At 42.1% G+C, this 12,506-nt stretch overlaps 1 protein-coding gene across 1 annotated transcript in view; it reads right to left on the reverse strand.

Moving 5' to 3' along the window:
- Positions 1–2,105: 2,105 nt before the first annotated feature.
- The window catches only part of UNC79 (unc-79 homolog, NALCN channel complex subunit), a 276,415-nt gene continuing 266,014 nt past the window's right edge, over positions 2,106–12,506 (reverse strand). Inside the window, exons 50-51 of the mRNA XM_023205526.2 lie at positions 5,305–5,346; positions 2,106–3,280 (exon numbers count right to left, since the gene is read on the reverse strand). Coding sequence (XP_023061294.1) covers positions 3,080–3,280; positions 5,305–5,346 — 243 coding nt within the window. The 3' untranslated portion in view covers positions 2,106–3,079. The remainder of the gene's footprint in view (positions 3,281–5,304; positions 5,347–12,506) is intronic.

Here is a 12,506-nt window from a genome sequence, read left to right on the forward strand (position 1 = left end):
AAATGTTGCTGAGATCTCCCTGCCCTCCGTTCTGCATTTGTGGCTGTCACCTGGGGATGACGTGTGCTGTGGCAGAAGTTCATATGGGCAGCGGCTGGGAGCACAGTCCTTGGGGGTCCGATAGCCTGGGTCAAGTCCTGGCTCTGCCCCTTACTAGCTGCATGACCTTGGGCAAGTAGCTCTACTTCTCCAGGCTTAAACATAAGAATAAAAGGAATAATCAGTAACTTTTAACAAGTGCTTACCATGTGCTAGGTGTTGCCCTAAGCCCTTTTCTTGCATTCTTTCATCATCTCAACAATCCTCTGAGGTAGAATGTGTGTCATGGCCCCCATTTGACAGATGAGGAAACACTAATATGGAAATCCCAGTGCCCCTGAGGTGGTAAGGAAAATACATCCACAGAAGGGCTGGCTCCAGCTCAGTGCCTTTCAGGGGCCTTTACATAGGTCAGAGGTCAGCACACGTTTTCTGTAAAGGGCCAGATGGTCAATATTTTAGGCGTTCTGAGCCATACAGTCTGTCGCAACTCTGCCTACCATTGTAGCACAAACTGAGCCCTACACAATATGCAAATGGCGAGTGTGACTGTTTCTACTAAAACTTTGCAGAAACAGGCCGTGGGCTCTATCGGACCTGTGAGCTGAGGGTGCTGAGTCCTGCCTTAGGTGGATGGGTTCTCCACCTACTTATTAGTGCCAATCTTGCTAAACTTCTATAAGTCCCCTCTCTTCCTTTTTTCTTCTAAGTGCCTGAGCCCAACTTGTTGGAAGCTTTTTGTCTCCTCTCTCCCTTTTTTCCTTCGAAGTGCCTGAGCCCGACTCATTGGAGGGTGGACATAAGGTTGCGGAAGAAGATGAGGACACTGACAATGGTGGGTGCAGCATAGGCTGGGGAAGCTCACTAGTTTCCATCAGCCAGTGAAGTGGCAGGGCGCCAGTAGGGACAGCATTTGGGTCAGTTTGGCAGGGAAAAGGGTCCTGGTTCTCAAGAGCAAGGAGAGAGATTTGCCCGGGAGTGACCAAGACTCTAGGTCAAGGAAACAGGTCCAGACAGTCGGAAGCATTAACTGGGGGCCCCAATCAAGACTGCCAGGTTAAGGGTTCGTCTGCAGCGTGGGGAAGATGCAAATACAAAGAAAAGTTCAGGCAGAAGTCCATTCAAAGAGCTGGGCAAAGAAGACGGAGTGGGAGAAGAAGATGTGGGTAACTTTGGACCTTGTCTACTGGTAGGATGGGACCACCAAGATCCTGGCTGCCTGGGGCAGGGTGGGCTCAGGACTAGCCAAGAGCCAGGCCTGCAGCTGAGCCCAGATGAGGATGTCAGTAGAAACCCTCACAAGGGAAGCAGCCAGAAGCTCCTTCTCCTCCAGGAACCAACGCAAAAAAAGAGAATGTCACATGCAAAGCTCATGGTGCCTGTGGGGAGCTCAAGAAAGGCCTCTTACTTAACTGAATCCATTCATTGGATAGACATTAATTAAACATGTAGTGTGTGCCAAACCATGGGGAGACACAGAGAGCGCATATGCTCAAAGCTGTCACCGTTTACAAGTGAGATAAAGAAATGCACAACTTGACTGTAAGACAAAATGTTCATGGAAGCTCAGCCAAGCATGACTGTGCCAGAGAAGAGTTCTGACCAGGGAGAGGCCTTTCAGAAGAGTCTGTCAGGCAGATACGAAGAATGGTCACTTCTGTATCCTCCACATGGAGCCTGAATGGTCCCCTGCAATTTGTATAAGGATGAAGATTTGAAGATAGCTCTTTCTAGAACTCATATGAACAGTTAAACATCTGAGGGCTTGTTTTCCTCTGAGAAGCATTAAGATCTCAGAGCTCCCAGAAGAAAAAGGAAGGCTCTTAATAACGAACATAAAAAAAAAAAAAAAAAAGGTCTTTTGCCCTCAGAGTCCTTCCTAGAGGTGGCCCTCAAACAAACAACTGTGTATTCCTCTCATCACATGGCCTGAAAGAAAGCCCTTTCTTCTTCATCATTTCAGTTTCAAGAGAAGTTAGAAGCTGTAGAACTTCAGAAGGAATGGTTGTCAGGAACTAAACTCTAGCTCTATAAACTGGTTTTAAAAAACCCCAGGCTCACAAAGATAATAAAAAATGCATTTAATAGCATGTCAATATACAGCTTAAATGTGTAGTAAGTCTTCTGTTAGTCAGTGCATTACAGGGATAAAGAGGAAAAATTTCATTTGGAATGCACAGTCCAATGCTAGGTATAGGTGCGGAGTAATCTTGGTGCTCTTAAACTATTAAAACTCCGTTTTATGAAACATCACTCCAGGTGCAGGGCGCTGTGCCAGTGACGGACTCACCTGGTCCGGTGTGCAAGCTACAGTTTTCAATTAAATTGTATACAAGTATTAACAAAAGAATAAAATTTATTATTCACAAAACTAAAGTGGTTATCATAAAGCTCACAAGAGAGTACAGCCTAGAACTAATGAGTTGAAAAACTAGTTTTAAAAATAATAAAACTTACTGGATAGTTTTGGAAAATGATATTATAAAACAACGAAAACAATTGACACAGTTTAACCACCTAATTTCTAAGTGCACTTTGTAATGTTCCTTGCAAGCTGCCACTTTTCCCAGGATAATGACAAAAAGCTTCAGTCAGGTGTCACTGGCTTATGGTGACGGTTTTTTTTATTGCATTGCCAAGAGTGGATTTTAAGAAAAAACACTACAAAGGTTTCAAAAACCCTATTTATTCTCTATCATCAAAAATAGCAACAGGGGGACTTATACAACTTTTCTGTGAGTACCCACCAGTCTATTTTTTTTTTTCTTAAAAAAAATAGAAGTTAGTTAAAGAAAAATGATTTGGTTTTTAAAAAATAATGTAAGGAAACACTTAATCAGATAGCCCAAGGAGTCATCAGAAATATGTGTAGCAAGAAAGCTTCATTTTCGGCCCTCTCTGGCCTTTGCACATGTTTTACTAAACTAGAAAGAGAATGTACAGTACCAATATGTTCCCCAACCTGCTTGGATCAAATTGTTTGTTTTTAAACCCATTATTGCTAAACCAGAGTGTTGACACTGAGCGCCGAGGAGTCCACTCATAGAGGATAAAATTGAGAGGCTGCTTCCGAGGACTGGATCTCCACCTGGGCCATTTTGAACTGAGTGCACTGCAGCCACTTGCGGAGGGCTGCCAGGCCAGCACTGCTCTGGCCCGAGCCCGGCAGCGTCCTTAGGCTGTGGTGGTTCACGTGGTTCTGAATAGCCTGGAGGCGAAGCTGGAGTCCCGCAGATAAGTGCTGTCAAGAAAGGGCAAGAGGTTTTAGTTTATTTCTTTCTAGTGTTCCTGGGCAACCCAGGGAGCGTCAACCCAGGCGGCTTCTTGCAGGCAGAACTTAGGCTTGGCTCAAGGGTTGTCTGGCCTGAAGAAGGCAAACTCTCAACTCTGGCAGCGCCCAGAGCAGGGTATCGCACCGTGTTTTCTAGAGTCATCCTGGCCCAACCCATCAGAATAACGACATGCCCATCTTGACGGACTCACTGCGATGAAAACATAAAGCTGCCACACCAGTGCTGGGCTAACACATAAACTTGGCCCCAGGACCTGGGTGTGGTGGAGAAGTGCCCGGGTTCTGCTGCCAGGCTCCCCGTGTTCAAAGCCTGGTTCCTCTATAGGCGACTTTGGGGACAAGATTTATTGGTCTGTGTTTGGGTTTTCTCATGGGAAAAGGGGGGAGAGTGACACTTACTCAGGGGGTTTGTGTAGGACAGATGGGTTAAAAGAGTGCTCAGAACAGAACTTGGCACATGAAGAAGCTAGGATGATAGCTTCTCTTCTTTCTCCAAGCTTCTTAGGGAGTTCTGTCGGCCTCCTCCTGGCCATCTGGGCAATGTAAAATCACCACAGATTGCCATAAAGCCGGGAAAGGGGTAAGAGAGGCAATTTAAAATGCTTCAAGCTGAGAGTGCAAGAAACTCTTTTCACAGAAAAAAACTAATACCAAGATGCAGTTTTCAGCAGTGTCCATGCCCCGATGGCCGCCACATGTAGCACCAAGGCCATAATCAGGACTCGAAGGCTGTGGTCCTTGTTGACAGCCGCATTTTTCTCTTATGGTGTCCGGGCACCCTGAGTTCATACCGCTTTCCTTCCACTAGCATGCCTCCTTAACTCAGAGAGGAAAGCCACAAAAACCTTTCCAGCTTTTCCTCCCATCCCCGCAACACTCTTAGTGCGACAGACAGGACCCGGTTTGGATGGAGCAGGCGGCAGGCTTTGCCATCTTAAGTCAAGCCCAGTAACTCTGTTTGCTAGTCATAGAGTATGTTTGCCCCTACAATGACAAAGTGCCACTCAAGGAGAAGCCTGAGGCTAGGAAATATATTCGGTCAGAATCTCCTCTTCCAGGCTGTGGGGTCCTGACCAAGTCACTCTTACTTTTGGTCCTAAATTTCTTCATATATAAAATGAGGCAGTAGGTTCCTTGTAGCTCAATCCTATCATTTATTCAATGTTATCCTTTCATAACAGAATTCTTTCCATGATAGAAAATCAATTTTAGCAACCAGGACATATCACTGAATGTGTCTGGGTATCCTCCAAGGGATGAGTATTCTATTCTTTTTTTTTTTTTTTTTTTGAGAGACAGGGTCTTGCTCTGTCTATATGTACATGATCTTGTTATCTGCAAATAGTGACAATTTATTTTTTCGTTTCCAATTTACATTTCTTTGATTTCTTTTTTTAAAATAAAGACAGGGTCTCACGCTGTTGCCTAAGCTAGAGTGCAGTGGCAGGATCATAGCTCACTGCAGCCTCGAACTCCAGGGCTTCCAAGTGATCCTCCCACCTCAGCCTCCTAAGTAACTAGAACCACAGGTGCATGCCACCATACCCAGTTAAATTTTTATTCTTTGGTAGAGATGGGGTCTCACTATGTTGCCCAGGCTGGTCTCCAACTCCTGGCCTCAAGCAATCCTCCCACCTTGGCCTCTCAAAGCGCTGGGATTACAGACGGAAGCCATTGCACCCAGCCTTGGCCTGCACTCTCATCAGTGGATTGAGGCTCGCTCAGACCCTGGGATGCTCCCCTCCACCTGCATGCTCACCAACCTCAAGCAGTAGGACAATGGCTCCTGCCGCCACCCCCTGCCTGCAGAGCCCTTACGTGGCCCACAGGTCTCCTGCATTACCAGCCCTCTAAGGCCAGGAACAGGTTGAATTCATCCTTCTCCATAGTAAATGGAGCATCAACAATCCCTAGGAATGTTATGCGTTCTCTGCAGGAAACCAAGCTTCCAATCAGCCCAGGGGGTGACTTACCTTGATATTTGACTGAATCATTGGCAACCACATAGGTATCAGCTGTATGGAGAAAGACAAAAGCTTCATTATTAGTGTTCTCTATTCTCCCACAAAGCTTCGCTTATTGCAAGGGAAAACAGGCCACACTGAATCCCTTTCACATCACGCATGGATGTGGGCCCTGCTGCAGAGCTACCCGTTATCAGCAAAATGTCTTTCTGAGGCCAAACCCTGCTGAGCCAGTGGCATTTGGAGGTTGATAAGCGCCCCATGAGTGCCTGAGATACACACTTTAGAGTAAATGACTGATTGTCTCTCGAAAGCTACCAAGCACAGGAAATTAAATGTGTATTTATTTAATTAAATCCTCACTTTCTTGAAATAGAATTTCCTCCACAGGATCTTTAGAACTGAGTGTCTGAGTGGAATGGCGACTCTATTTGCCTGTAGTCATTAAGAAAATATTTCTGGTCAGTGGTTGGAACACTTCAGTGAGCAAGAAAGACCACTCCGAGATGCCTGGCCGCAATCTGGAAGGTGGAAGACAGCGAGACGGAGCTGGGCGTCTGCAGAGTGTGGGAGCACACACAGCCAAGCAGCAAGCCCCTGCTGGGGAGCCCTGGCCCTCTGCTGCTTCTCTGACGGCCCCTCAACCCCTCTGATGCGGTCCTTTCTGGGAGGAGGATGCAGGGGGCCCTGGCCTGAGAACTTCCAGAAGCTGCTCCTTCTCTCTGCTTTGGTCCCTCCGCCATGTTTCAGTCCTTTAGAATCTAAGTAAATATTCATGGCCTTGTACATCCAGAAGTAGGAGACAGAATATGGCATTTCTCAAAGCGTGTTCCATGGAACTCTAATTTGGAGAACTTTTAAATGGTGGAGGGGGATTCCAATCCAATCGGTTTGGAAATGTTAGTTTCTTTATTTCAGTACTTCTCAGATCTTAATACACCAATATGCATCATATCATTTCCAGCCATACACCTTCCAACTCTCCACTCAAATAAAGGAGTAGTGTTGTCATGGATTGAATTGTGTCCCACTAAAATCTATACTGAGGTCCTAATCTGCACTGCATCAGAATGTGACCTTATTTGGAAATGGGATTGTTGAATATGTAAATTAGTTAAGATGAGGTCATACTGGAGTAGGGTGAGCCCCTAATCCAATATGACTGGTGTCCTTATTAAAAGGGGAGTTCAGACACATACACAGAAACACACAGAAAGCATGCTATGTGAAGATGAAGATGGGGACCTACAAGCCAAGGAACCCCAAAGACCCAGCAAACCACCAGAAGCTAGGGGAGAGATCTGGAACAAATTGTCTCTCCAATCCCTTAAAAGAAACCAACCTTGTCAGCACCTTGATCTCAGTCTTCTGGTCTCCAGAACTTCCAGGGAATACATTTCTGTTGGCTGAACCACCCAGACTGTAATACCTTGGTAGTCCTGGGAAGCCAGTACAAGGGCATTCCAGGAAGCAGAGAGAAGGCATGGGCAAAGCTCATTGGTGGGAGTGTGCAGAGAGTCGGGGACGGGAGACAGTCACGTGATGCTGACATGTGAGGCTCTTAGAAAAGGGCCATGAAAAACAAGTTTAGAAAAGCACAGGCCAGGCCTTCACACCCTTAGCCCACCAGATGGCCCTAAATGCCAAATTAGGGGATCTGAATTTTATTCCAAATGCATTACAGCTTCTGAAGAGGGAATGCTCTATTCACCATGAGCAGGACAGTGCTCCAGAAAGATCACTGTGGCAGCAGCCTGCAGATTAGGGTGATGAAGGAGGCAGGGAATGGAGGCAAGCGCCATTGTGGAGGTTGCCTCAATGGTCCAGAGAAGACCAGGGACAGTTTCTGGGGATGGGGAAGGATTCTGCCTACAGAGACAAATCTTGAGGATCTGAGGATGAGTCTGCTCTTTGCTCTTTCAAGTGACGAAAAGGTCAAAGAAGAGGTAGAGGTTTCTAACCTGGGCAAACTGGGGGACAGTGATGTAATGAAAAAAGCAAAAGAAGAAGGAGAGCTTTTTGGGATAGGGTACGTATATAACTGACCTCAGAGTTCAAAGCTAGTCGTAGCCATAAGCTGCTGGTTTCATTGAATTCATCACATTTTCTTTAAAATGAACTTGGTGAAGTGATAAGCTGCATTTCTCTCCCTGTTTTTGTTCCCAAGGCTAAATCTGGCTGTTGACTTTTAACATTCTGTTGGTGTATACAATTTGCTAATTTGACTTCTGTTGTCATTGACTCCTAAACATTCCTAAACACAGTGTTTCTGTTGCCGCTAGCTAATACTTGGTCTCTAACATGAATACTGTGTTTAGAAATGGAGTATGGTGTGTATCAGAAAATGTAATGAGACTAAAGCTGAAAATATCAGAAAATGCCACCCTCTCTATGCCTCGCCCTGTCCCCCAACACTCATAACAAAACTGTGGGATTACAAAGGTTGGTACCAGATAAAGCTGTGCCCTCTCACCCTTACTAGGACTGGCTCTTCGAGGCATTCTGAATGGAAAAAAAAATATTTATCTAGTCTAACTGTCTCCCGCTATAATTTCTGCACAGCAAAAAGCAAGCCCTGGAGGGTCCTGATGTTACAGACTTTGTTGACCTTTGACTATTTAATATGGAGGTGGGCCCATACGCCTCTTGATATTTGGGAAATACCCAAACTAACCTCCTGTGAAGAATTGTGAGGGACTTGGGAAGAGCAGGGTCAGGGAGTACTGAGTACCCTGTCCCTGGGTGGATACCTTTCCCAGTGCTGCCACTGGGGCTAAGCGTCCGTGTGAAGCAAGCAAGAGGAATAGTGATGTTGGTCTAAACGGGATTTTATTATTTCCCCATTGATGTAATCTATGACCATGTGGTTCTAAAATACACCTGCAAGGGACCTTCAGGTTTGTGATTTGCAAATCACATGACTAAAGGCATCCAGTTAAAGCTCATCATTATTGATGACATTGTATAACCCAGCCATCATCCTATTTCAGGAATGTTAATTTGACTTATTGAATAACTTTCATTTTCATTCTCTTTTGCTAGTGGCTGCTACAAGTCTGTCAGTAAGAATTAGATGTAATTTATTTTGGGCTCTGCAATGTTATAATGGAGTAAAGTTGGTTGGGTTCCCCCCACCCCCCGCTTCAGAAACAATATCCGGAAAACTGAAGGACATTTAAACAATAGGTTTTCACAAAAATAAAAGTGATCCCCTTCCTCTTATCTTGGTTCATGCTACAGAACAAATGGAAGACTTGCTGCCTGGTTGGACTGTACTCATTTCAATCCTGCTGATTCCAGCCCTCAAAATTAAAATTGGTGATGAAACTTTCTCTTTCAGCCAAGATGGAGTAACAACGACCAGATTTACCCTCCTGCCTGGAACAACTAAAAATCCAGACAAACTATAAAAAACAATGTTTTTCAGGTATTAAGCATCAAGAAATGCAGGACAGAGATCACTGAGGGAAACGAAACAAACCAGGTTAGCCCTGCAGGTATTCCAGCTCACTGCCTAGAGTGAGTTTTCAGGCAGTAGCACTAGGAGCAGGAATGCAGGTGAAGCCTGGTAGCCTTCCTGAGTGAGGGGATGTAGCCAAGAGCCCTGGGAGGTCAGAGTAACTACAGTTTGCAAGGTAGAGTAGTGGACAGGAGAGATCTACAGAGAGAGAGACAACTCCAAAGATCTGCAAGTGGATCCCCTGAGTCTTCAGCTGAGTGTTGGTCAGTACATGCAAGTTATAAAAATTATCCAACACTGGAGAAAAAACAACCCGAAAATATTAGAAGGAAAAAATCCCCTGGTGATTACATAGGGCCAAGAATATTTTGTGTTCCTATTAGTCAGAGTGGAAAAATCTTGTAATCTCATAGAACATCATGAGAGTACTGATGAGTATAGTGGTACACAGCAGCAGCGGTGAAGAACTACGTGCCCTTCAAAAATTGCTGCTCTGATCACCTAACAAAGCTTAAATATTAGCTTCTGAAGGACAAAAATACTTGTAAGGTATGTAACTATGTCACAGAATAGAGCTTAAGAATTGTTATATGAATACAAAAATACCCATCACCCAAGAAAGTCAAATTCACAATGTCAATAATACAATAAAAAATTACCAGGCATGCCAAGAAACAACAACAAAAATCACGACACATGAATGAGGAGAAAAATCTGTCAACAGAAAATAAAACAAAAATGACACAGATAATAGAACTAGTAGACAAGGACATTAAAACAGTTATGATAACTATATTCAATATGGTCAAGAAGGTAGAAGAAAGATTGAATATGTTGAGTAGAGGCACTGAACAAAATATTTGAAGAAACAATGGTTGATACTTTTCCAAATCTAATGAAAACTACAAATTCAAAGATCCAAGAAGCTCACCAAACCCAAGCACCAGAAATATGAAGAAAACTCTACCAAGGCATAGCATCATCAAATTGCTTAAACATAGTGGCAAAGACAAAATCTTCAAAGCAGCCAGAGAAAAAAAAGACATATCACATACAGACAAAAAAAAAAAAAAAAAAAAAAAAAAAAATGACAGATTTCTTGTTGGAAATGATATAAGCAGAAAGACCACGGAGGAGCAATATCTTTAAAGTATTGGGAAAAAAAAACAACTCTGAAACTGTCCATCTAGAATTCAATACCCAGTGAAATTTTATTTCAAAAATGAAAGCAAAATAAAGCTTCTGAGACATACAAAACCTAAAACAATTAATCACCAGTTGACCTGCACAGAAGACTTTACAGAAAATCCTTTGGGCAGAAGGAAAGATGAAAGATGAAAGATGAATGTTTAGATCTATGGTATGAAGTGAAGAGCACTAAAATGGCAAATATAAATATGGCAATAATAGCAAATATAAATGAATATAAAACTTGTTTAAAATCTCCTTAAGAGAATAATCAACTGTTTAAAGCAAAAATAATAATGTATGATTTGCTTTATAAAATACATAGAAGTAAAATGTATGACAATAATAGCACGAAGTCAGGAGTTGGGAAATGGAGGTATGTTATTGTACAGTTCCTATACAATACATGAGATGGTATAATATTTCTTGAAGGCATACTGTGATTAGTTAAAAATATATACTATAAACTCTAAATCAACCACTAACACAACAACAAAGACATATAGCTAATAAGATAATTAAAAAACACACTTCCAAATAACTATGGGTCAAAAAAGAAGCCAAACTGGAAATTAACAGTTTGATCTGAATGGAAATGAGCATCTATCAAAATCTGGGGGAAAGCAGCTAAAACAGTATTGAAATGAAATTTAGAGCACTGAATGCTGATGTTTGAAAAGAAGAAAGTTCTCAAGTTAATTATCTTAGTTGCCATCTCAGTTTATCTTAATTATACAAATAAAAGGAAATTATATCCAAAATTTAATCATAAAAACCTTAATCCAAAAGAAGGCACAAAAGAGAGGACAGGAGACAAAGAACAGATGTGAAACATAGAAAACAAGCAATATCACAAAACACATTAAATGAAAATGATCTAAAAACCTTAATCAAAAGGAAGAGACTGTCAAATGGGATTTTTTTGAAAGCAACATTCAACTTTATGCTGCTTATAAGAAATGCAGTTTAAATACAAAGACATAGATAGGATAAAAGTAAAAGGATGAAAAAAATATGTACCATCCTACCATTCGTCAAAAGAAAGCTGGACTATTTTATTAATAAATATTACCAAAGAAAGACGGGTAATATTTATTAATTTGATATAGCAAAAGTCAACACTGTTCAAGTGCAGTGGTACAATAATGCACATATGGTAAATGGTACATATTTAAAATGCCCAGTTTGATAAGTCTTGACTTACATTATGCCGTGCACCACAATCAAGATAATGAACATATCCATCACCTCCAAGTTTTTTCAGCCTGGGCACAGTGGCTCATGTCTGTCATCCCAGCACTTTGGGAGGCCGAGGTGGGCAGATCCCATGAGGTCAGGAGTTCAAGACCAGCCTGGCCAACATGGTGAAACCCCGTCTCTACTAAAAATACAAAAATTAGCTGGGCATGGCGACAGGTGCCTGTGGTCCCAGCTACTCAGGAGACTGAAGCATGAGAATTGCTTGAACCTGGGAGGCGTAGGTTGTGGCGAGCCAAGATTGCACCACTGCACTCCAACCTGGGCAATAAAGCGAGACTACATCTCACCAAAAAACAAAACAACAACAACAAAAAACACTAAACTAAACTAAAAATATTACCAAAGATGAAGAGAGATATTTTATAATTTCAATTCATTAGGAAAATATAGCAATCCTAAACATTTATAAGCCTAATCACAGAGTTTTATAATACATTAAGCAAAAATAAATCCACATTGAGAGATATTTCAATAACCCTTTCTCAATAATTGATAGAATAAGTTAACAGACATAACAAGAAGGATATAGAAGACTTGAGCAATACAATCAACAAGTTTGAACTAACTTACTTAGGAAACTCCAAGCAACAACAGCAGAAGATACATTCTTTTCTAGTGCACACAGAGCATTTACTAAGATACACAATATTCTGGGCCATAAAGCAAGTCTCAATAATTTAAAATGAATCAAATTATATAAAGTATATTCTCTGATACATTAGAATTACAAATCCATAACAGAAAATTCTCTGGAAATTTTTAAATATTTGGAAGTAAAACAATATGGTTCTAAATAATCAATGCCAGGAAGAAAGCAAAAGAGAAGTTAGAAAGTATTTTGAATTGAATACAAATGAGAACACAACATGCCAAATTGTAGGATGTAGCTAAACCAGTGCTTAGAGGAAAATTTATAGCACTAATCACTTATATTAGAAAAGAAAAGTCTCAAATCATTGTGCTCCACCCCAGCCTCCCAAGTAGCTAGAACTACAGGCATGTGCTGCCATATCCAGCCAATTAAAAAAATTTTTTTTTGCAGGGTAGAGACAGGGTCTCAATATGCTGCCAGGCTGTCCAGGCTTGTCTTGAACTCCTGGTCCCAAGCAATTCTCCCTCCTTGGCCTTCCAAAGCATCGGGATTACAGGCATGAGCCACTGTGTCCAGCCCCTAACAATCTTTTTGTAGAAATTGACAAACCAATTTTAAAATTTATCTTCAACTGCAAAGGACCTAGAGTAGCCAAACAACTTTGAAAAAGACGAATGAATTTAGAAGGCTGACACTACCTGATTTCAAGGA

The sequence above is a fragment of the Piliocolobus tephrosceles genome, chromosome 6 (assembly GCF_002776525.5).
Source record: "Piliocolobus tephrosceles isolate RC106 chromosome 6, ASM277652v3, whole genome shotgun sequence".
In the NCBI taxonomy this organism is placed as follows: domain Eukaryota; kingdom Metazoa; phylum Chordata; class Mammalia; order Primates; family Cercopithecidae; genus Piliocolobus; species Piliocolobus tephrosceles.